The 26018-nt window shown below is 45.0% G+C and overlaps 1 protein-coding gene across 1 annotated transcript; it reads left to right on the forward strand.

Moving 5' to 3' along the window:
- The first annotated feature begins 816 nt into the window (after positions 1-816).
- LOC129719539 (protein lava lamp) lies at positions 817-25956 on the forward strand. The gene is made up of 6 exons (XM_055670936.1): positions 817-957; positions 1390-1571; positions 1627-3848; positions 18177-24784; positions 24852-25124; positions 25216-25956. The coding sequence occupies exons 2-6, from the start codon at positions 1458-1460 to the stop codon at positions 25299-25301; spliced, it is 9303 nt and encodes a 3100-aa protein (XP_055526911.1). The 5' UTR covers positions 817-957; positions 1390-1457; the 3' UTR covers positions 25302-25956.
- The last annotated feature ends 62 nt before the right edge of the window (positions 25957-26018 follow it).

A 26018-nucleotide genomic window follows, 5' to 3' on the forward strand; every position in this document is an offset into this window, starting at 1 on the left:
GGTTACGGAATAAAATTTGAGGACAAATCCAACCAAATGATCTTCACTTCAAAGTGAAAAAGAAAAACAAACAGTCCACTCAACCAGAATAAACCTCACTGAAACACTTTTTCACTGACACTGACCGATGCCTTGACAATCTTCGTTAACTGATAAACTGATTTTGTTGTCTTGCTTCCATCACATGAAATATAATGAGGTGTTTTGACAGTTCACTTCCAGGCAAAAAGCGGGAAAGAAGAACTCTGAAAGGATTGTAAAAATATAACGTTTATGGATGCTTTTTTTCACTTTCACTCAAGAGTGTCAACAAATATCAACCTTGACTGTAAGGCAATGTGTACCGACAAAAAAATCACCCATGTCGCGTTATTTTCTAGAAAAGATTCAAATAGACGGTTGAAAATCACCGATTTAACCCAGTAAACAAATTTGTTGATTGCTTATCTAGAGCTTACACAACAAAAGTTTGTTGGGAATAAACAAACAAACAACATCGAACGCTAGCCTGAAGGGCTAATAGTGGTCTTGATCAACCAGATTAGTTGAGAGAATTCGGTATCGATATTGTTTTTGGCACATTTTGCATGTTGTAAGATAAGTACAATGGTAAACCGTGCCTCAGTGCTGAATCGAGAAAATTCCCAGCTCGATAAGATCCTCGACCTGTCGCCAATCAAACCAATTAATCCTGTGATCGATTCTATTACAGTCAAACAAAACGAAATCACCGTGCATAAGAGCTCCCACCTGATTCGGGCCGCCCCTGTTAAAAACATATGATTGCCAAACTGATCGATTGTCGAACGGCGGAAGCCTTCCTGGCAACACCGTCTTCGAGCAACATTGAAATCTGTCAAAACTCAAGGATTTGTGCGAAAGTCGAAGTGATGATGTGTAATTTTGTGTTCGTTAGACTGATGTTGCTAAAAAAATAGTGAATATTCAGTGTGTAAGGTACGTATTTTTGTGTAAAACAATAACCAAAATGTACCTTCGGATCCGGTACATCATTTGCAACAGAAAATTCGGCTGCTGGTTCGTTTTTCTGACCACTGGCTTAGTTTAAATCTCCACTGCAGGGCGAAGCTCTTGACACGACGTCACCTTCTTCACCAGCAGTGATTGATTTTGGGCTTTACTTGGCAGAGAAGCAAAAAAAAACTGCGAAAGTTGCGGTGGAATTTTTCAATACATTAATTGCACATTGTCTGCCTTTTTTTGATTGGGTTGCGCCTGGTTGCACAAGTTATGGCATAATTTGCTTGTTCGTACAACAAGCTTTCATTTGAAGATTGCAGCGAAAGGGAAATGTGTTTTCTTTATTTTTTTTTTTTGCTTCATTGACTTTGACCTAAATTTGGATGTTTTGCAATTTTTTTCTTCCAGTGAATATGTTGGTAGTGTTGTGATAGGAAGAGTTTGGCAAGGAAGTTACTAAAGATAACAATTACAAAATGTCTGGACAAGATCCGGGCGGAGGCCCACCTTCGGTGGGAGATCCTGGCACATCGTCCGGGAGAGTGACGCCCGATTTGAGCAGCCTGCAGGAGAGTTTTAGCCAGCAGCAGGTGAGTTTCGCATATCAGAAAACCATTAACTGACTCATAAGCTCTTTTATGACAGGCAAAAATCACAGCCCTGCGGGAACTGGTCCGCCAGACCGAGTCCGCCCAGGGCAAGAAAACGGCATCGGCTCAGGAGAAGGTGAAAAATATTGCTCAGCGGTTGACGCAGTACAAAACCAAAGCGACCAAGTCGCGGCTAAGTCGAGCGTCGAGCTCGGAAGTGCAGATGGATTTGATGGGAACTCGAATCAACGAAGAGGACAGCAGCTTTGATGTATCCCAGAAAGATTACGAAGAGCAGCAGCATATGTCGCTACCGGTTTTCCCGATGACGGGTACGCGCGGTCGTTCCGAGACTCCTGGGAGTGAGAAAATCACACTCCTACGGCAACAGATGGAACAGAATCGGCTGAAGATGGCCGAGCGCGAAAGCCACAAGCGTGAAATGGAAGAAAGGGTTAGCGAGTTGAAGCATAAACTGGAGAGCACTCAGCAAACACTCGAGCGGTCGGTGGAATTCGGACGTTCCACAGGTGATTTAACGCTGCTGACCCCGATGAAGATGGGACGCTTTGAGTTTAACAAATCCACTTCCGATTTGACCCAGCTGGCCGGTAGTGGCTATGGAGTTAGCTCTAATTTCGACGTTGAACGGCTGAAGTATTTAGAGGGCAGAGTAAAAGTTCTCGAACAACAACTGGCCGATCAAGAGAACATTCCGATGAAAGATGAGCATTCGAAAGATTTGGAGAGAAAGATTTTAGATTTGGAAGAAGCTCTGAAAGAGAAAGAATGCATCATCGAAGCCCGGACGCAAGCCGTTTCGCTGATGTCGGAAAATTTGTCCCTAAAGGGAAAAAATACTGTAGATCTGCTGGAAGACACCAAGCAGGAAATGTATCGAATGCAGTCTAACTTTGTTCAAGCCGAATCCACTTTGAAAGCAGAGCTGACCCGCGTTCAGCTTGAGCTAGATGAGAGAAACAGTAAAATTTCCAACCTAGAGGAAATGAATAACATTTTGGAAACTGCTCGGTATGATTTGACAGTTGAAAATTCCACCCTTAAGCAGAAGCTAGAAGACGTGCAGGACTTCAGCACAAAAATCAGTGAATTGAATAAACTAAACCAAAGCCTGCAGCACCGAATTGTCGAGTTGGAAAGCCAGAAGTATGAGTTCATTACCGACGCTGAAGTGGAACAAGCTAGATTCGGCGAAACGGACGAAAAGTATCGCGAACTGCTCGATCGTATTCAGGAGTTGGAGGAAGAACTAGCCAAAAAAGTGGCCCCGGAAGAGGATCTGTTGGAGAAGATTCGCTCGCTGGAAGCGACAATCGAAGCGCAAGCGCAGCAAATCGAATCCTTCACACAGCAGCAGAGTGAACTACAAGAAAGCCTTCAAGAAAAAACCGTCGAACTTAACGTGCTCAATGCTAACTTCTCCGTTCTCCAGGAAAAACTCAAAACCGCCGGTCCCAAGCCCCTCTTCCCAAAAACAGCCGAAGAGGAAGCCGAAGTCGAAGTCACCAAATTGAAGCAGCAACTGGACGAAGCCAACAAAGCCTCCATCAAGTCGAAACTTAAAATCAAACAACTTCAAAAGCAGGTCGATTCGTTCAAGAAGACTTCCAACGTCCACGAAGAGGTTGTCCGGCTTACTGATGAACTACAAACGCTTACCCAGCGCTTGGCTGAAGTTGAAGAGGAGAAAGGTAACCTCCAGCTGCATCTTGTTAACTATGATGGATCGCTACCGGATTCTGAACTAGAGAAGCGAATCAAAATCTTGGAAACAACGTGTCAAAATCAAACCACCGCCATTCAGCTGCTGGAAGAGCAAAAACTGGACATGACCGAAGATCTCAATACTACTCGACAGCAGCTGGCTACTATACATGACCAGGTTAAGGGCGAGGAACAGTCCGGACGTATATCCTGCCAGATGTCGTCGATCGATCTGGAGGAAAAACTTGAACGGTGTGTGGACGATCGGGACCAGCTGGCCAATCAATTGCATCGACTGGAGCAAGAAAAGCAAGAGCTGCAGCAAAAGCTCGATCGCTACATGGTAGAAAACATCGAACTGTTAGATAAAATCGAAAAACTTAGCCTGGAGAAGGTTAGTTCGGCCGAATCGATCGAGATTGTGGAAGGGTTGACACCGAAGGAAAAGCAGGAGATCGAATGCTACGAAGCAGCGGTGGCGGCAGGTGGCGGACGGCCGGATGAACGAACCGTGTCGGAAAAGGACGACGACGGGTCGGATGAAACGGATAAGTAAGTACGAGTGTTTAATAACTTTCTTTTGTTATATATGTGGAGATGTCTTCGAAACAATTTTAATTACAAGATCAGAATCAATGGAAGCCGTAATCTATTTTGAACTTTAGAGGCTTTGATTGTGAACAAATATGGAAATAAAATATAAGTATAAGTGATACTTTGTGTCACTTGTGTTCATCCAGGCTTCCATTGAAAGCGATTTTTCCCATATGACCACTAGAGTAAACGCTAGCACCAAGTTGAGAATTTGTAATACTCAATTCCTGAACATGTTTTGAAATTTTGAAAATTTTAGGAATTCGAAAAATTGTAAACTTTAAATTATTTACGCTTTTCACATATTTGAGAATTTTTAAACAATGTAAGCACTTTCAACGTCTTGCTCTCAAACTGTAAGATTTACCTACATCTTGAGCGGTTTTCAATTTTGAGAAATATGAGGATCTGATCAAAGACATAAAGAAATCTTAATATTTTGAAGTTCAAAAATTTAAAGTCCTAAATTCAAAACCTTTCTATAAATATGCTCCTAGAATTAAGGAAGTTTCAAAGCTGTAATTTCACAAATTTTGAAAAATTAGGAAATTTTATTCCAAGATTTTTTGTTTTTTTTATTATGAAAATTTAAAATATATCTTCTAAAGGTTAAAAAGGTCGGAAGATGCTCCAAAACCCAAAATAGGCCGCTATAGGAAATAGAAAATGATTTTAAAACCAAAATAGAAAATGATCATACATGATCAAAATTTATCCTCCATCCAAATTAAGCTCGGAACCGTTTAAGAACGCCTCTAAGACAAATAAAATTGAGAATCACTAAAACGCTTAAACCAGTAAATACCAAAATTTGAAATGATTCTGGGATCAGAATTAAAAAAACTTTTCTATGCCGTGTCAAATAAATTATACACGCTTCTGACAGCCAGACAAGACCAAATACAAATACAAATAAAAAAAAATGTTTCTAAAATTCAAAATAGAAAATGGTCAAGAAGTCAAACTAGAAAACGATTCCGAATTCAGATAAAAATCTCCAAATATGTTTTATAAATGATTCCAAGTTAAGCTTAAAGATGCCAAAAAATGCCTCTAAAGCCAAGAAAGGCCGAATAATAAAATAATCTGAAATGAGATTTGAATCGCCGGAAAAAACGTACAGCCAAAAATCACTGAAAACCGGTCCTAATGGAATGAAATCTCCAATCAAGTCTTATTGTAGAATTAAGCTGAGCCTAATCGTAGGATTAAGGCCAAATTCCAAAATTACTGTAAAACAATTGTAGAGGCTGTAAAAACTCACCGAAGTTCTGTCAATTCAATTCTGTCCGATTCCCAAATGTTTCCATATATTTTTTTATACTCGTGGGTTTGTTTTTAAATATTTTGCATGGTTCAGTTCAGCATTACATTCAGTTATTTGACTCCCAGAGCCCATTAAACATCACAGAATAATCAATTTTTCCCATAATTTTTAGATAAATCCCTTCAAAACACAAATGAAAAATTTTTTTCGATCAACAACTGAAATTTTTACTGCGAAGCGGGTTTTATGTCAAAAATTTACATGAAAAAGATCCTTGATATATTATCGCAAGGCTTAGATATTTGCATTTTTATATGTGATGGAAAACTACGCATTTTAACAAATATGTTACATAACTGTATTATTTTAGGAGATAAAAAATAACAATGTTCAGAAAACGAATTAATTTTAGATGGGGGAAAATTTAGTAGAAGGTTCAAAAATTCGGAAAAATCTGCGAAAAAAGTTGGAACGAAAATTGTGATTTCTAGTGCCTTCTAATAGAAAACTTAATGTTGCTCGTAATATGTAAGAAATAGAAACATGAAGTCTTCGGTAAAGTTTCTTGTTCTAAGATAACCTAAAACTTTGTCAACTTTGTTTGCGTCTATCTTATTCTGATTAAAAAGTAAATTTTATATCTCACTCATTGGTGGATTGATCACCCATCTTTTTACATTAAAAGATGCATTTTTGAATACTCTGAAATTTCTCCAAACATACCTTATAGCAATAATCAACATTTGAATCACTATCCAATTAATCGCACAAAAACGGCAGAATAAAACACTGTGCAATGGAGATATTGAACTTTAGTAACATTTTTGTGTAAATGCATAGTTTTCCATCACATGTAAAAACGCCAATCTCTCAGCCCCCCAATAAGATATCAAGGATTTTTTTTCATGTAAATTTTCGTCTTGAATCCCGCTTTGCAGTAAAAATTTCAATTCTTGATAAAAAAAATTATATGTGTATGAAGGGTTTTATCCAGTCCTATGAAAAGATGCCATCTTTTTATGACCGAAAAATAACAAGCAACATTATGGAACCACGGTGGGTTCGAAATGGAAATGGAGCCAAAAAAATGTCACATACAACCCAGTGCAAAAGCATAGGCGTGTCTAAGACCTGGTTTTATCTAAAAATTATGAGGAAAATTTACTTTTTTGTTATGTTCAATGGGCTCTGTGAATCAAATATTTGAATGCGATGCTGAACTAAATCATGCAAAATATTCAAAAACAACCCCACAAAAATACAAAAATATATGGAGAAATGTAGGAAGCGAACAGATTTCAGAGAACAGGAAGACCAAAATATAAATTGATCCGAAACTGAGCTCAAAAGGATTGTTAAAGGCTTAAAAAACGATCTTCGTACCAACCGGAACCAGCGAACGCCAGTTTAGCAGGCAACTGTCCGGCATTCGTGCAATTCGAAATAGTGGGTTCGCCAGCTCGACTTTGTGATTCCTCCTTCACCGCACCACATCGTCCTCTTGGACGCCACCCAAGATGATTCTTAGCCTCAAGCTTAAGAAAAATACTGTGTCGCGACACTAAACTGACAAATGCTCTCTCCTTTCACTAGAGTGAATAAGATAGTCATGAGAGCTAACACAGCTAAACCTCACACAAGGCAACGAAACTGCCTTGTGTTTCATACGACAGCTCATTCTTGTGCATATATTTTATTCGTTCAGACATGACAGCCTAGTTTTGTTCATTTTGAGTATGTCCTGTTGGCATAGCTTGCGCTGTTGACAGCCTCATCGACTCGCACTTTTTTGTTTCTCCTTTATCTTAGGCCGGTGCCATAATGAATACGAAGCAAACCGTTTCATGTGTTTCTATTGTTGAAGAAAAAACGTGTTTCGCTCCATTTCGCTTTCATTCTAGCATCGACCTTATTTTCGGGAATCATAATCACCTGACATCTCGCTTGGATTCGTGCCGAAAAATGTCGGGGATTATAGGCTGTCATAAGCGAACGTCCGGGGAGCAAGGAGAGCTGTGCAATACAATGAGAGTCGAATTGGTTGAAATATGCTGTCATGCACGCAAAAGTTGGAGGGTGCGAAACCAGTACAAAATTGTGCGTTTTTAGCGCAATTGTTGATGTAATTCGGAACCAGTACAATGATTGCGTGTTGGGCATAACGCAATGAATGCTCTAGCGTTTCTCCAATGTATTTGGCAGCTCCAAACTACTACACCTAAGGCGACATCCATAAATTACGTAACGCAAAAACCCGATTTTTGGACCCCCACCCCCCATATGTAACGAAACGTAACGCCAACACCTACCCCCCCATGAAAACTACGTAACGCTGCAGAAGGATTTTCTTGATAAAAATGCTCGTTTTTGGAGAGTCTCTTCAGAGATTTTTCGTTACGTAACGCTGAACTCACCTCCCCCCCTCCCCTGTAAAACAAATCGTAACGCTCAAGGATTCCCCCCTCCCCCCTATGAGCGTTACGTAATTTATGGATGACGCCTAAACAGTTTCAACTGGTATCAAGCAGCATTGCAAAGCGAGCGAGAAGCAAAACCATTCTCCTCCTTTCTGCTTGAGGACGAGACATATGCTACGCTTTTCAAGTCTTTTGCACACACGCTTTCGAGATACTTTTTCTTCATCATGCATTCCTATGAATAGCAGCAAGCTCGCACCGACAGTATGAGTAAGACTAACAACACTATGGTATCAAGTATGTACAGCACGGGTGTCTCGCTCATTTCGTGAAGCAACGAAATATCGCCTTGCGCGTCGCAATCCGAACCGAAAGAGAAGCGAAAGAGCAACCTGCAAATTGTATGTGATGTGTCTAGTCTAGTCACTAATACACTCGACGTGAGAAATAAAGTGTCGGTATATGATACATATTCTGATTTCATTCTATGTCAATGTATTCGCAGTACAACTGTTGCGTTATGCGTTTCACACGTTTATTGTGCGGTTTCTGTGCAATATTTGTGCGAATCGGGAAGACACAATGATTGTACAAGACTTCAACTTTTGCGTGTGGATATACAGTCATTTTCAGAACCCTGTTCTTAGCAGCCGTTTTTCAAGAATTCTGAGTTCTCGGGCAGTATCCACACCCGTAGAGGAAAACCGGTCTTATAAGTGTTTTATACATGATACACTTTCGCCAAACAGTCCCAAGCCGTGGTGTGGCCTTTGCTGTACGTAAGAGTCGTCTCCATTCCACTCGGTCCATGGCTGCAGTTCGCCAGCTCTGCAGTCTGCGTAGGGTCCGCAGGTCGTCTTCCACCTGGTCGATCCACCTTGCTCGCTGTGCACCTCTCCGTCTCGTCCCTGACGGATTGGTTTTAAGAACCATCTTTACCGGGCGGTCGTCTGACATCCTTACAACATGCCCAGCCCACCGCAACCTGCCTATCTTAGCAGCTCCTGCAGTTCGTGGTTCCTTCGCCTTCTCCACACTCCGTTTTCCATCTGCAGTCCACCGAAGATGGTACGCAACACCTTCCGCTCGAAGACCGCAAGGGCGCGTTGGTCCTCCACAAGCATAGTCCATGTCTCATGCCCGTAGAGGACTACCGGTCTGATCAGCGTCTTGTAGATGGTTAACGACGAATTCTACTCGATCGGAGCGTCCTCCGGAGACCAAAGTAAGTACGATTTCCTGCCATAATGCGCCGTTGACTTTCTCTGCTGGTAGCGTTGTCGGCAGTTACCAGTGAGCCCAGATACACGAACTCATCAACCACCTCGATTTCATCACCACCAATTTGAACTCGAGGTGAGAGGTTAGCACTGTCCTCTCAAGAACCCCTTCCTTTCATGTACTTCGTCTTCGATGCATTGATGACCAGTCCAATCCGTTTGGCTTCAGCCTTTAGTCCGATGTATCCGCCATCTTCACAAAGGTCCGAGCCACAATGTCAATATCGTCGGCGAAACCAAACAGTTGAACCGACTTTTGGAATATCGTGCCACTCGTGTTAATCCCCGCTCTTCTAATGACACCTTCCAGGGCAATGTTAAACAGTAGGCACGAGAGACCATCACCTTGCCTAAGACCTCTTCGGGTTTCGAAGGGGTTCGAGAGCGCCCCCGAAACTCAAACTACACACATCACTCGATCCATCGTCGCTTTGACCAACCGCGTCAATTTGTCCGGAAATCCGTAGTCATGCATAATTTGCCATAGCTTGTCCCGATCGATTGTGTCGTACACCGATTTAAAATCGATGAACAAATGATGTGTGGGCACGTTATATTCGCGGCATTTCTGCATAACTTGCCGAATCGCGAATATCTGATCCGTGGTGGTGCGGGCACCCATAAATCCCGCCTGGTAGTGCCTCACGAACTGCTTCGCAAATGGTGATAGTCGACGGCAAAGTATTTGGGAGAGTACCTTGTAGGCGGCGTTCAACAGAGTGATTGCCCGGTAATTGCAGCACTCCAGTTTGTCGCCCTTTTTGTAGATGGGACACACAATACCCTCCATCCACTCCTCCGGTACTCGTTCTTCCCCCCAAACCTTGGTGTTTCTCCACCGTATTTCAATAGCTCGCTGGGAAGTTGGTCCACTCCAGCAGCTTTATTGTTTTTCAGCCGACCACGATCTCCTCCTCCACCTCCAGAAGATCGGGGGCTGGAATTCTGATGTCTTCTGCTCGTGCACCAAGATCAATTGCCATACCGTCCTCGCGCTCTACTGCATCGCCGTTCAGATGCTGCCTCCACCTTTCGATCACCTCACACTCGTCAGTAAGGAGGTTGCCGTCCAAGCTCCTGCACATATCGGCTTGCGGCACAAAGCCTTTGCGGGAGCTGTTCAGCTTCTCACTCATGATACACTTTGTGCGAGGGCTAAATCTGTTCGATCGCCTATCGCACGACTTCCTTAGGTAACACGTCTCTGGATCTCACGACCTGCATCGTCGTCCGGAGTTATCAGTGAGCCAGGGAGATTGTCGACTATCTCAAACTGATCGGCGTCGATCGTCACATTATTACCTAAGCGGCCCGTGTCATGCTCGGTTCCGCCAGCCAGCATGTACTTCTTTTTGGACGTATTGATCTTCAGCCCAAAAAGCCTCGCGTTTTAGTCTGATGTACTGCTCCGCCTTAAACGTTCTGCCGCAGATGTCTGCGGCTTCGCCAAAGCAGATTAATTGGCTCCATTGGTCCATTGTATCATATGCAACTTCATACGATGTCGATTTCGCGGCTCTACAATTCATCGACAAGTACTTGGGTACTTCCAATGAAATTGAGAGATCGGCAATTTTATGTTCCGAGTTTTCTGATGCAAGCAATGCTGGGCTGCTGTTTTAAGTCCCTAATACGACCAGGACTTTCGGCTTTGGTGTTGAATCCTGCCTGAGTGTACTAACAAAACTGTAGTTCAGCCGCTCCAAACATCACAAAAGGAAACGAAAAATGTGCAGCCGTAGGATGCAACGCGCAACAGCATGAAATAGTGTTTCGTAGCTTAGAGTGTTTCACTCCTGCTATCTGCCTCCATCCGACACGAGACAAATTCGGTGGCCATCCTTCCAAGCCCTCAGCACGTTTATTTTGTTGCATGACTCTAACAGGCCGGTTCCACTGTCTGCTAACACGAAATAAGATTTTTCATACATTTGTATTACATACGATATAAAATCCTTTTGAGTTTTGCGAAACTGAGAGAATGGCAGAATCTGCAAAAAAGGCGGAACCACCTACAACATGGGTCTAGAATCAACATCGCGAAGCAAGAGGATAGCATGGTTAAAATCCATCTAAAACAAATACCAGACACGTCAAAATATGAAATTATGTCAGTGATATCGTACGTGGTCTGACCATGATGCATTTATGCGACAACTGAATAAAATTTGCAATTGCTTTAAACCGCCTTTTTCGAGGTCAATACACATCACGGAGCTCCCACAAACCATACGTATAAAAAAATGCACCAAAGGATCTGAGTACCGTCTGCCGGGGTGAGATTAAGCCACGGGGGTAAGATTGAGCCAAAATGGGAAATGTTTGTATGTTAAATTACTTGAGATTTCCAAAACCTAATACCTCAAATTCAATACTTTATGAAACATAACATATTTATTCACAACTTAAAATGGAATATAGATAATATCAGTGAACTGTTTCGCTTAAAGAATGTTTCAAAGTACAGGGTGAAACACATGCGCAAATAACGTTATCCAAAATTGTCCCAGGAAAACCAACCCGATCAAGAAATCACATCAACTGACTGCTCAGTTGGTACGTTAGGATGTCGTCTCCAATGTGTTGAGGAAATATTATGCATTGAACCTGTGCCGGCTCAGAAAATAATGTTTCTCCAAACTGTACACTTTTGGAGCCCTTTTGGGGTGAGATTGTGCCAAGATATATTGAACGGCACAGTGTGCGGAATTCACATTCACGACAAAATTATATCAGTATACACCAAAACACTTGCATTGTTTTTTTTTTTGTATGCCTGAAGGGCATTGGGTAGAAAGCGCCACTGCGACAGGAATGTTTGTCTTTTGTGGCTGGTCCCGATTACTTTACACAGATTACAAGATGCTCGAACTCATTGATGGAGTTGAGATAGTTGGTTGTAAGCCTGTGCCCCAATCCGGAACTACATGGTTGATGAAACCTGTGACCGTTTTGGGATTGGTGCTCCATACCTGGTATGGAGTTGAGAGGTGACTTCCAAAGAAGTTAAACCTCGATGAAGCAAGAGCCCCGCAAAAGCAAAGCAAATGCGCTGAGCTCTCAGGTTCAGCGTTGCAAAAGCGACAATTGTCGGTTAGGACTTTGCCGATTTCCTTTAAATGATAAAGAGCAGTGTCCAGTGAGAAGTCCCGTGATGATGCGTAGTTCACTAAGAGTTAAACTAAGTAGCCGTTTGGTAACCGTAGGGTTAGGGTAGATAAACTGTTTAGCTTGCCTGCAACCCTGCGCATGTTGCCATTGAGATGCTATCTCTAGCTTTTCCCATGTACTTAGTTCGCCTTTAATGGCGGATGTGGAAGTATCCAAAAACGGTTCCGGTCCAATGAATTGCTGAGCAGATCCTTGTCTTGCGAGGCTGTCGGCATGTTCATTTCCCTCGATTCCGCAGTGACCGGGTACCCAAAGTAGCATAACTTTGTTGAGGCGGGAGAGTTCCCTGAGTGTTGCGATGCACTCCCAGACTAGTCTGGAGACACATGTAGCAGACTTTAATTCCTTCAGTGCCGCCTGACTGTCCGAAAAGATTCCGATTTTCGCATGTCTATATTTGCGATGTAGACATGTTATAGCACAGATATATATTGCGTATACCTCCGCCTGAAAGACGGTTGGCCACTTACCCATTGAGATAGTGGCCTTTATACCTGGTCCGTAGATCCCTGAACCAGTCTGGGGTCCGATTTTTGAGCCATCCGTGTAGAAGCGGATTGTGCCCGATGGAAGACTCGGCCCTCCATTGTTCCACATGGAGCGATCTGTGTCGATCACTTTATATGGAACGTCCATGTTTGGCTTCGCTTCCATCCAGTCCGAGACTGTTGTTACTAAAGGTGTCAGCTTAAACTCCTTTAGGATGCTTAGGTGACCCGTTAGGTCACCTTCGAGCATCGTTGTATTTCTTTGCAGCCTTAGTGCGCCAAGCTCTGCTTCCTTCTTCACATGGAGATGTAGAGGAAGTAAGCAAAGCAAGGCCTCCAAGGCTGCTGTCGGTGTTGTGCGCAGGGCACTGGTAACTGAGAGACAGGCCAATCGTTGGAGGGCTGCTAGGTTATACGTGGCCGAGCAATGGTGATGCAAGACCAGAGCGCTAATTGTGGTTTTAGCCCCCAGGTCTTGCCAAACAGTGTACTGCAAGCCCAGATAGCTGAAGTTGCCTTCTTGATAGCGTAGTCTAGGTGAGCAGTCCAGTTCAGCTTCTTATCCAGAATGATTCCAAGATATTTGGTCTCATTACTGAAACATAGTCTTACTCCATTCAGTAGCGGAGGAATGATTGTGTGCATTCTTCGCTTGGTAAATGGTATAATGACCGTTTTAGCGGGGTTAATGTTCAGCCCTTCTTCTGAGCACCACTGAGAGGTGGTGTTAAGTGCCGTTTGCATACGACTAGATAGAGTTCCATCACATTTTCCCCGAACAATAAGGACTATATCATCAGCATATCCAATGACTTCGAAGCCCAGCTGTGATAGCTTGGTTAGGAGAACGTCTACCACCAGTGAGCATAGCAGTGGAGAGAGAACTCCTCCTTGAGGACACCCTTTCACTGCCCCTACTGTGGCAGACGTATCCCCCAATGCAGCTGTGATCTTCCTGCTCGAAAGCATTGCTTGGATCCAGCTCATTGTAGTATCGTCGACTCCTTTATTTTGTAGAGCCGTGTAAATTGATGCAAAGGACGTGTTATCGAAAGCTCCCTCAATATCAAGAAAAGCGCAGACCGCTGTCTTTATATTTCAAGGACTTCTCGATCTTCGTCACTAGGCAATGCAAAGCGGTTTCAGTAGATTTACCCTGTTGATAAGCATATTGATGCTTGTGTAAGGGTAACTCCTTCAGAAACTCACTGCGGATGTAGTTGTCCGTAATTTTCTCCATCAACTTGAGAAGAGTTGACGTCAGACTTATAGGTCTGAAAGCTTTGGGCAATGTTTTGTCTTTTTTGCCCGGCTTTGTTATAAACACCACCTTAACGTTCCGCCAGTTGACCGGGATATGTCCCATAGTAAAGCTGGCTCGAAAGAGGCTGATGAGTTCGGACATAACGACTCCGTCCGATTTTTGTAGAAAGATTGGTAGAATGCCATCCGGTCCTGGTGGTGAACATCCAGCGTTTCCTTGGTGGTGACAGTCAGACTACCATCTTCCTTTTTCAACTGCCCAAGACCATTCGTGTGATCTTTGAACATCGCTTTTTGCATTCGCGTTGCCTCAGGTAGAGTCTGAATGTCTTCACAGAATCGAATTCTAGACCTCCTTTTGGCTTTCCGTAGCTCAGCGTTGTATTTTGTAGGGGATGCTCTATAGGCTTCCCTGTTGGACGTGATTTTAGCCCTGTTGAACAAGCGTCTAGCTTCCCGACGAAGGTTGCTGAGAGTTTCATTCCACCAGGGCACATCACGGCAGACTGTTCGATTTGTTAACGGACAGTTTGACATAAAAGCTTCCGTGATCCTGTGCTCTAGGTCACTTGCTGCGATGTCCAGTTCACCTGGAGTTCGAATATTTTGGTGGCAGGATGTTCTCGAATTGACCAAATGTTCCTTAAAAGAGTTCCAGTTGGTTTTCTTAGGATTCCTGAAATGTTCTCTTCTCAGAGGAGTAGCCTCGACGTCAAATCTGATGTGTCTATGGTCTGATAAACTGGGTTCATCAGAGACATGCCAGTTCTTGACTTTCTCCGTTATCGAGGCGCTACATAGAGTGAGATCTAGGACCTCTTGTCTAATAGCATTACTGAAAGTTGGCTTGTTTCCCACATTGCATACATTAACATTGTTAGAAGTAAGGTATTCAAGTAGGTACTCACCTCGAGTGTTGACATCAGAGCTGCCCCAGACTGTGTGATGCGCGTTGGCATCGCAGCCGACGATGAGTGGCTTGTTGATGCTTCGGCAGTATCGCACAAGCGCTGCGACTTCGGATGGCGGTATATCATCCTCGTCCCCCGGGAAGTAAGCGGAGGCAACCACTTCTTGAGTGCCGTTGGTTGTCGGGACTTCCACCGCAATGGCAACCAAATCCCGTTGGATGAACTCTGTAATGGGAACAAATTTAATGTTTCTGTTCAGCAGAATTGCAGTCCTGGGATTTGACTGTTGATTACAATAGACCAACTTACTGTTTGTGTTGGCTAAGCCAAGGATCCTGGTGTCGTGGACCCATGGTTCCTGGATCAGCGCCACGGATAGCTGATCCTTGGTGAACCTCCGGCAAAGAACACCAGAGGCGCCCTTTGCGTGATGGAGGTTCACCTGAACGCAGCGTATGCTGCTCATTTTGTTGGCAGCGCGTCCTTCGTCGGTTCTAGTTGAGATCCGATTGGCGGACGGTTGCCATCAGCGGTGACGCTGGGATGGGTAGTCTGCATACCCTCAGCAACAGGCTCCCGTTGCAGCAGACGGTAGGCGACAGAAGTGCGACTCTCACGTTGAGGCGGCGGAATTTGGCTCTGAGGGTCGCGACTGTTCAGATGCTCACGCTTACTCCTCTTTCGATTTTTCGGCGGAACCTTCTTCGCTATCGCGGGAGTGCGTCGAGCAGGTGGTAGCGGTACACTCCCTGAGGGAGTCTCCGAACGTACCATTCCTGCCTTCGCACCAGAACCTTTCGCGCCTGTGTTTGAGGACTTTCTGCCAACCTGCCGCATGCGTGCTTTGCCGTACTTGTAGCTTAGCAGGAAGCTCTGTGCCGCTATGAGGTTAGCAGACTGTTGGTCCAGCTCCACCATCAATTCGACAGTCTTTCCAGTAACGTTGCGATGACATACTCGCCATGCTCGCCATCGCCATGATTGATATTACTTATGGAATGTAACAAAATTTTGTACACCAATTCTATATAAACTGATGACTTTTAAAGAGAAGCAGGAGGGTTGTGGGTACGTTTCCAGAGGTTTTGAGATCTCCAATGGAATATACAGTTGTCAATGACACATGATAATTGAAACGAAAAGTCTTCTCAAACTGCATGTCCTAACGTTTTCCCTTTTTAGGCTACCTGGGGACGCCACTATGTGTTTAGAGACTGTCTATAAGCCACGTTCTCATGACTAATTACTCTATGCATCAATTTGATCCAGCCATACATTTTTCTATAATTCATATGAAACATAGTTTCTGATCAACCCCCTAAAGCCCCTTAATAGTCCACGTTGTTCATGGTCGTCCCTATACTTACTGTTTTATCATGTTAGTCATGTGGATTATTCGTAGACACACTACTGTTCATTTAACAGGTATTAAATTCAACTTTTTGTTTTTGGCACAATCTCACCCCATAGAAGGGGTGAGATTGAGCCAAAGTTCATGTGTTTTTAGCAAAATTATAGTTTATTGTAACTCAACCATATTTGTTGTAGTAGTTAACAAAACATTCTAGAATGCATTGGTGTATTTTGGATCGAATTCTTTGCTTGAATGTGTGCATTACAAGCTTGAGAACAAAAAAGCATCATTTTTTGGCACAATCTCACCCCGGATGACGGTACACCATTCGATTCGATGACGTCCTGAATCTCTGGTCAAAATTTCAAAATCGTCGTACAGTACATTTTTAGTAATGCCCTTTTGAGGGTCGTAAAGTACACAAAGTGGTATGGAAATGACGGAATACTTATTGTAAAGCATGTTTCGCAACCACTATTTTATGAAATAACTTTCAAAATGTTTTCTACACATCCCAAGTATTATATATCATGACATTCACAATAGATGGAATGATTTATTTGAAAATCTCACAGTGCACAGTGGTCCCAACTCGAAAAATCGTGATTGCTTTAGATTTGACTGTGAAAATTGTCTCCAGCAACAAGACCTTACTTTTGGCGTTTTCGTTTTTTGATCAATCCACGTAACAGTTAGTTTTTCTTTTAGTTTCTAATATACCAGATTGCTTTAGTAATTCGAGCTCCATCACCAGGCAACGTCAGTACGAACAGAATTTCCTTGTCCCCCAGCCGCACAACTGCAATATGCAATACGCAACAGTAGAATAAATTATTGCGTGGCTGAGAGTGCGACACCTTCTGCTATCTGCTCTCATCCGACACGAGAAGAATTTGGCTGTTTTCCTTCCGAGCCGCAACACGATACAACGTGTTATTGTTTTGCGTGGCTGAGAGCAATCCGGTTGCACTGTTTGCCAACAAGAAAAATAAGATTCATTTTCTGTACATTCGTACAACAAACGGAATAAAACGAAACAGACAAAATGGCATAACTTATAAAAAGGTTGGGCCTCTTAAAATGTAATTGTTAAATAAACATCGCGAATAAAAAAGGCCAGAAACGACCGAAACAGAAAACAATCGATTAATTTAAGTCCAGATTTGTTGAGAAAATGCTTCTTGAGAACAAATTGAGCATAGTCAGCAAAAAAACGCTTTCAAGGGTTAGGAAAAGCCATAATGGAGGATGATCTAGATCTGAACTGAACTAATAATAGCCGCAAACTGCTTCTCAAAACCAGAAAAGTTGCTTCCACTTGTTAGAAATAATCCGGTATCAAGCTCAGAGTCGCTTCTTAAACCGGAGCTAAATTCAGTCGAAACACACTTCCCAATGACCAAGTTTAGAAACTTGAAAAGTTCTTTATGAAATTTTTGACACTCCGTCCAGTTTTCGTAGCAGTACACTAAGGTCGCATTTTACACGTTTTTTTTTACGCGGATTCCGGAATTCACGCGGTAGTTTTTTGTTACGCAGATTCTGGATTTTCTTTACTCAGATTCCGAAATTTACGTGGCACGTATCCCTCGCGTAAAACGCGACTTAAGTGTATTATGAAATGACTAAAATAGTATTTTATGAACATACAGTGCTGTCCATCACTACATTTCAAATAAAGTTATAACTCGGAGCAGAAACGAACATCGACGAAACGACATTTTAATCATCAAATAATACTGAGTTACCAACATTTTTGTTCACCGTTTCAGATCATTGTAACGAACATCATAAGACGCATTTCACCAAACTCCCATCAACATCCACGAACTCATCTTTTAGCATTTAAGAAACACAATTCAAAAATATACATTTCCTCCATCATAACGGGTATCATTCCGCGTAGGTATATACGATTACTTGACCCTTAAACTAATCTCAACTGTATATGAATCCTTTCTCGGGACGTGGACGAATTCAATACTTAAACACTTTATTTTATTCTGACGTGTAATCACATACCGAGTTTCGTACATTTCGGGAATTTCAACTTCACACACATCCTCCGTTACACCACTCAGAAAAAACAAACAATTTTGTTCTAATGCCTTCCCCTTTTACCATCCCGTTCACAGATCCCACCAGCGTGTTGAAGTCAGTGGTGACCAGCAGATGAGCAGAAGCGACGACGATCAGCCTGTGGATGACGAGGAAGATTTGAACTCCAGTTTGGTAAAGCTGCGGGAGGAAAGTTCGGAACTGATGCATCGCATTGAACTGTTCACCAACGAACGGCGCGAGGTGCTTGGCAAGCTGGAAGCAGTTACAATCGAGAATCAAGCTCACCTGGAGGAATTGGAGGCGTTGCGTCGAGAGCACTGTCAGCTGAAGGATCGGTTGGTTGAGCTGGAGAGTGAGAAAACCATCCTGGGCGAGGAATTAGATGGTTTGAAGCGCTTATGCGCTTCCAAGCCTCCAGAGGAGGAAACTAGTGAGGCTAGTTCCAGCCAGAGCACGCCGGTTAGAGCGGCAGCAGCAGCAGCAGTAACGGTCGATCGAGAATCCTACGAGCAAGCGCTACGTTCGGTGGACAATGAGGTGACAAATTTCAACAAAAACAGGGACAAACATAAGAAAATGCAAATTTCGAAAAAACTTGCCACAGATGCGAAGAATCTGCAGAAGGTGGCCGCCAGTTTACTGGAGGAGTACTGCCGAAGTGTGGAGGAGTGCGAAGCGATGAAGGGCGAAATCGAGCTGATGAAGGCGAAAGTTAGCGCTCTGCCGGTGGTGAATGAGAATGAGGTGGCTGCACTGAAGTTGCAAATTTTGGACATTACCAGCGCGCATATTGAGAAGATCGATCTAATCGATCAACTGCGGCAGGAGATTGAGCGGAAGAATGAAGAGATAGCCGAACTGAAGCAGCATGCGATGGAAGCGGAAAAATCCTCGGATGAAGAGCCGGAACTGTTGAAGATTGAGCTGAACAGTAAAATAGATGAGATTCGAGAGCTGAAAAAAGAGCTGGAAACGATGGCTAGTAAAACGGGAGCGGAAGTGGAAGAGTTGAAGTTGATGATTGTGTCGGCTAATAAGGAGTCGGCGATTTTGAGGGAGTTGGTGGCGGAGCAGAAGCAGCAGCTAATTGATTCGTACCAAGAGAATGAGAAGCAGTTAGCTGACAAGTTAGAAGAGATTCAACACTTTGAAGCTCGACTAGAGCAGAGCCAGCTGCAGGTGAACAATCAGACGGAAGAGATTGCCGCTAAGCAAGAGACGATCGACACGTTGAACAATCAGATCATTGAATTGTACAGATCGATGGAGGAGAATGCGAATAAAATCATCGAAAAGGAAGATGAGGTCCAATATTTACAGGACCTGTTGGATGCCAAGAAGGATGAAGTTCACATGCTGGAGGACAAAATAATCGATAAAGATAACTCGCTGAAAAAGATGGAACAGCTGCTGGCGGAAGTGAGGGCACAGCAACCCGTCGTAGACGAAGCTCGCGTACGCGAGCTCGAAACGCAAAACCAACAGTTGGATGTGAAAAATAAGGAACTAATGGATAAGTTGAAAAAATTCGCTGCCAATCTGAAAAAGAAAAACGCCCAATGTCAGCAGTTGGAAGAGAAGTTGACTGCTAATGAACAGCAGGTAGAAGAAATGCGCAGTGCATCGGTCGCTTCAGCGGCTTCTTGTGAGGAGGAATTACGAGCGGAAAATGAAAAACTAGCTCAGAAAATGCATCATTTGAATAACGAGCTGCACAAGCTGCTTCAGCAGAAATACAGTTTGGAGTCGGAGAAGCAAGCGATTCAGCATGAGCTTGTTGAGCTACAGGAACGGCTTCGGGTGTCGGAAACGAAGGCGCAAGAGGCGGAGCAGAAACTTGCTCAGGTTGGTCAAGAGCTGATCGATCGACAGGTGGAGTTCTGTGCGTTGCAGGAAGATGCTTCTTCGAAGCATGTGAAGATCGAAAAGTGTAAAGCTATTATTAAGGAGAAAAATAAAGAAATACAGCGGCTACAAGAGTACGAACGCAAGACGGCCTATCTAGAGGATGAGCTGCGCATGTCTCAGTGTAAGCTGGAGGATTTCCACAACCAGACGCTGCTTTTGGGTAAGCTGAAGGCCGACAAGGAAGAGATGAATGGCGCTTTGAAGACGGAAGCTGATCGAGTGCGAGAGTTAGAACAGGAGCTGTCACGAGCTAGCGAGCGTGTTCGAAAGTTAGAAGTTGATCTGGAGCTGGCTGATGAGGAGAGTAGAAAACTGAAGAGTCAGATAGTTCGCCTGGAGGAAGGATTGTCGCTGGTGGAGCAAAGACGAAACTCGTTGGAGCGTCAGAAAAAGCTGCTGGGTGAAGAGTTGTCCGAAAAATCGCAGGAATTTAGCCAGCATGAGGATGAGTTAATGCAGAGACTGGCCAATCTTTCGCAGCATGACGAAGCTGTAGAGACGAAGTTGCGGGAGAAAGAGGAAGAGTTGTGTGAGCTTAGCGGGAGGTTGAAGGACGCCGAACATAAGCGAGATCAATTGGGAGAACAGGTAGAGCAACTGGGAAGGCAGGTTGGAGCGCAAGAGGAAGCCTATCGACGCGCTACCGATTTGGAAAATGACAATTATAACCTCAATCAAGAAATAACAGCGCTTCAAGCTGAGTTAAAGCGAGCGCTAACCGATGCGGAGGCGAAGGTGGCCGAAAAGGACACCGAGATCGATCAGTTAGAGGTGGAGTTGACTAATCAGCTGGCGCGAATCGAAAACGAGCGCAAACAGTTGCAGGAAAATCTGGAGCGATCGAACGATCGTAACGCCGACCTGCAGGATGAGATTGTACGGCTTCAAGAGAGTGTCAATTCCTTGGATCAATGCCGGTCCGACCTGGAGAAGGAGGTAACCTGGTTGAAGATGCAAAACGAAAGTCACCAACAGGATAGTGCTGAACTGCAAGAGCTTCGAATGCAAATCGTACAGGATCAGACGGAGTTGGAGAATTTACGAGCGCAAAGCGAGAGTATGGCGCAAAATCATCAGTGTGAAATCAATGCTTTGCGGCAGCAGATTGCCGACATGGAAGCGATTCGAACGCAGCTAAGTCAAAATCAGACCGACGATCAAGTGTTTGTGCAGAATGAAATCATTAAATTGAAGGATTTGCTCGAGCAAAAGGAGGAAGCTATTGCAGCTTTGCAGATGCAGAACTCGCGTCTGGAGATGCTTACTAGTGCGGTTAATAATCCGTTCTCCAGTTTGCACCAGCAATCGTTGGAAGCAGGATCGACCACGACGACTGCTGCTCTGGAAGAAAAGATTCGAGAGTTGGAAAATGATGCGCTCTGGAAGGACTCCCGAATACAGGAGCTTACAATCGAGAAAGATCTAGCGGAAGGAAGCATGGATGAGCTGCGGAAGCAGCTACAGCTGCTTCATCAGAGGATAGAGCGAGACGAAGCCGCGGAAGCTCAACTGGTCGCAAAGGGTTCCCAACTGGAGGCGATGAGTAAGCAGCTATTCCAGACGGTAACTCCTGCCAAACAGCAGCCACCGGCAGTGGTTTCCACGTCGCAATTTTTCTCCTCCCCTGTAGAATCAAGTGCCGCCTCGTTGTTCGATTCAGTTGCAGAAAATTGGGGCTGGAACGAGCCGGTTGCTCCGGCGGTTACTAGCTCGGGAGAGACCGAAACGCAAAAGCTTTTGGATGAAATCGCCCAACTGAAGCAGCAGAACGAAGCAGCGCGCAGTGAAATCCAACAGCTGCAGACGCAAATTAGTGCATTTATTAGTCGCGATGACGAATTCCACCAGCTCCGGGACGAACTTGATATCGTGCGGGCGCAGAACTCCTCGCTCAGTTATGAGCTGGAAGAGAAGACTTCCAGAATCCATGCCATTTGCGAGCAGTTACAAGATGAACAGAACAAATTGCACGCGCTCGAAGAGCAGGCGAAGCCGCAAGAAAGTCCCGCTGCCGTATCCTCGGCAGCATCCTTCTTCACCGACTCTGGGGCTCAGGTGCCGGTATTCGAAGAACTCGTCATTCCGAAAAAGACGTACCTTTGCACACCAAGTCACTCCGAAGATCGTGGTGATTGGGCGCCGGAAGAACCGCTACTTCTAGCTGCAACCTCATCCGCGCAGCAGGCCGTTCCGACGGTAGATTCGCCCCGTGACTTGCGCCAGAAGACACAGATACAACAACTGATGGCTCAAATAAATGAGCTACAGCAGCAGCTTAATGAGGCTCATCAGCAAAAGGAATCAGCGGAAAAGGCCCTGGAAATTCTGCGCGCTCAGCAGCAGCAACAGCTGGACACTATTCTAGCGGAGAAGCAATCCGAACTTGACCAGCACCGTCACCAGAGTCAGCAGGAGCACAAGCAGCTAAAAGAAGAACTCAATCGTCTTCAGCAGGATCGGGATGTCTATCTGCAGCTGCAGGACGAGCTGGAAATAGTGAAAGCTAACAACGCCTCCCTGTTGGATGAAGTTCGCGAAAAATCCGAAAAGATCACACGCATTTGCCACACCCTAACGGAAGCCCAGACTCGAATAGGCACCCTAGAGGAGCAACTAGCGGAGCGGGAGCTACCGGTCACAGCGGCCAGTTTGTTTGGCTCCCACCAGACCTTCGAGGAAATCATTCAGCCGAAGAAAGCCTACCATGTGCAGCCGGCAGCTTCAGTCGAGCTAGCCGAGGACGATTGCTGGGGCGCGGCGGAAGCCATGCTTGAAGCCCGCCATCAGCAGGCCACCGAGAAGGACGACTATATTCGCCAGTTGGAACTGGAGCGGGAGCGTTTGCAGCAGGAGATCGTCGAGCTGAAGGTTAGGTCGGGCAAGCTGCTGAAGAAGCTGAAAGAGTACAAGGTTCGCTGCGAGAGCTTGGAACGACGGTCCACGTCGGTTGAGACGAGCGAGTTAGATTTGGCTATCCAGGATGAGTTGAATGGACAGATCCGAACGCTGGAAGGTAAGGTGGGTGAGCTTCAGAGCGAACGTGAGAAGAGTGTGGCTGAGAAGGAGTCGTTACTGAAAAGGGTAGATGTTTTGACAGCTGCCAACGAGCGTTTTACGGAGATGAAGGAACGTCAAGATGTGCAGATCGAAATGCAGCACGCTAAGATTAAGGAGTTGAATGCCAAACTACAGCAGCTGGAAGATTGGAGTGAAAACAGTGAGCAGGAGAGCAAGCCTGCTGGGGAGAGTGTCGGGGAAGATGTGAGTCACTTAAGCAGTAGAGTAGAAGAACTTATAAGGGAGGTCCAGGATTTGAAGGTTGATAACGAAGAATTGCAAGCGCTGCTGGAGGAGGAAAAAGCAAACGTTGCCATACTGGAGAAGCGTGTCCAGCAGAAGGACGGGGAAATTCAGCTGCTGATGGAGCAAATAGACGCCCTCTCGCAGGACTCGCGCACCATCAAATCGAATCTGGAGAGCTTGAGCCAGCAAAAGTCGCAAGAAACCATCGATCACGGGCAGAGGTTGAATGATTTGATGAGCAAAAACACCGAACTGACGCATCAGATCGAAAAAATGCGCAACGAAAGTCTGTTCCATTCATCCGAGCAGGAACGCAAGCTACAGGAGCAAGTGCAGCAGTTGAGTGCGCAGTTGCAATATAAAGAGGCGGAAATCGTGCACCTAAACGAGCGGATCGAGCAGCAAGCACGAGAGGATCAAACCGAATCGCTTGTCCAGGAGATTCTTACCAAAAATCAAGAAATTTCCACCCTTAAATCACGCATCGCGCAGTTGGGAACTGATCGGCAAGAACTAGAGCATAACCTGACCCGTCAGATAACAAGGGAACTGGCGGCTACGCGACCGGAAGACAAAGGCACCAACCCTCGTCTGGTCGAACTTGAACAAGCCAATCGAGAGCTGCTGGAGGAAAAGCACCAAATGGAGCAGGAACTCGAGGTGTTGAATGATCAGGTACTCCGCAGCCTAGAGCTGGAGGATCGCATGAAGGGAACCGTTCTCGAGCTTGACGCCAAGAACATCGAGATCACAGCACTCAAATCCTCGCTGGATCAGTTGAAACAAGCACAACTCGGTCCAAAGTCTGACGAAGAGGATCTTCGTCAACGGATCGAGTCATTAAGCAAGGAACGATCCGATCTGGAAGCTAACTATCGAATCACCCTCGAACAGCGGGACGCCCACTGGGCTCAAGTGGTGGAGGAACGTGGCGCACAGGTCGCGGAAAGTTGGAAACAGCATGTCGACATGCGCGAAACTGAATTTTCGATTGTTGAAAAAAGCCTCCGCGAGGAGATCGATCGATTGCAAGCGGAGCTTGACGCGCCTTCTCGTGTAGCGGACGACGACGACGGCGGAGAGACTGCCGTTGATTCGGCGGCCGTTCAGCAGATGAAGCAAGCGCTCGAAAATCAAGAGCTTGAAATTGTTACACTGAAGGAGCAGCTGGCGATCCGCAGTGCGGAATATGCGCGACTTGCAGCCCAGGTCGATCCTTTCGCAGTGAAGCATGCCAGTAATATGGTTACCACTGAACCTCTTCGATCTCAACCGACTGACAACGACAAAGTTCCTCGATCCGAGCTGGAGCTGGCACTCTACGTGATCTACCAGCGGGACATGCGCTGCGACGAGCTCGAACTCGAGCTGCGAAATCTGCTGGAGGAACGTGACGCCCTGCAGCTGCGTTTGTCCAACGCACTCCGGCAGCAGGAGGAGTTCAAACGGAAGCTCACCACACAACCGGAAGGTAGAATCTTATCAGAACAATCACCGCAATTTTGGTTTTAAACTATTTTTTTTCCTAATCCACACAGAAGCATCCGGAGACTCTAGTGACGTTTCCAAGACGACCACCCCGGAGAAGTCACTGCAGCAGATCGTGCAGGAATCGGGTATCAGTGCCGTCGCCGGATCCGAGGCGTCCGTGCTGACCAACAAACTGTCGGAGTTGGCTTCCATTGGGCATGCCAAGGATAAACGGCTGCAGGAGGAGCGCGAGCAGCGCAACCGCCAGCTGACGCTAATCCAGCGGGATTTGGCCAACATGCCGCTGGAGGCGGCCGCCAAAATTGTCGGTACCAGTATCAGTAAGTAGACGATTTTGGGAAGCTTTTACCTTGTGCTTTTGTTGGTAAATAGAGATGCTAGCCGTTACTCACTGCGCCTCTTTCATTGTAGCTCAAACCGAATCGTCATCCCAGCAGCAACAGAGCGCCTCATCCGTGCTGATCAACTGGATCCTCGGTAAGAAATCCGACACCTAACCGGGGTCGGATTTCGTACCAACAGCAACACACTGTGTTATTTGAAAGCTTTTATCATATGTGAACAACACCCGCGTGCGTAGTAGCAATCCAAGCCGGGCGGGATACCATTTTAGCAAGCAAATCACAAAAAAAACCAACACTATTACACTTCACCACCAGAGCGATCGATCGACCGACCGACCCCTGTTTCCTATAGTTTTCTGTTGGTGACTTTTTTTTCCTCTGCGGTAAGAATTTCACACTGACAGCCGGGCTGCCCGAGGACGTGAAACTGAATTTAGAAAAAAATCCAAAAAACGACTATCACACTCGCCCCGATCCTCGATCGGGGTCATTCGATGAGGATCGGCGTTTGCTGAGTTTTGCTCATTTTTCCACTACAAACCCCAGGGCGGCCCACCAAAGGGATGTGTTAGTTAGTCTAAGTTTGGTCAATACCGTACGTACTGTTTCTAAACTCTCTCTCTTCCTGTTTAGTTCAAAGCAAAAACAAAGAAAGAAGTTGAGTTTATGTACATAGCGCCACATCTGTTTTTTTCCTCGTGGTTTTTGTTCAAATATTTTTATGATTTGTCTAACAACAGAGTGTAATATATTAGTTTTCGTTGGTAACAGTAATAAAACAAAGTGTACCTATATTATAACAAACTGATCGTTGTGGGAGTATTAAGTCCAGCGCTGGAAAAAGAGTGAACCAATCCTATTTTGGTTATG

The sequence above is a fragment of the Wyeomyia smithii genome, chromosome 1 (genome assembly GCF_029784165.1).
Source record: "Wyeomyia smithii strain HCP4-BCI-WySm-NY-G18 chromosome 1, ASM2978416v1, whole genome shotgun sequence".
In the NCBI taxonomy this organism is placed as follows: Eukaryota; Metazoa; Arthropoda; class Insecta; order Diptera; family Culicidae; genus Wyeomyia; species Wyeomyia smithii.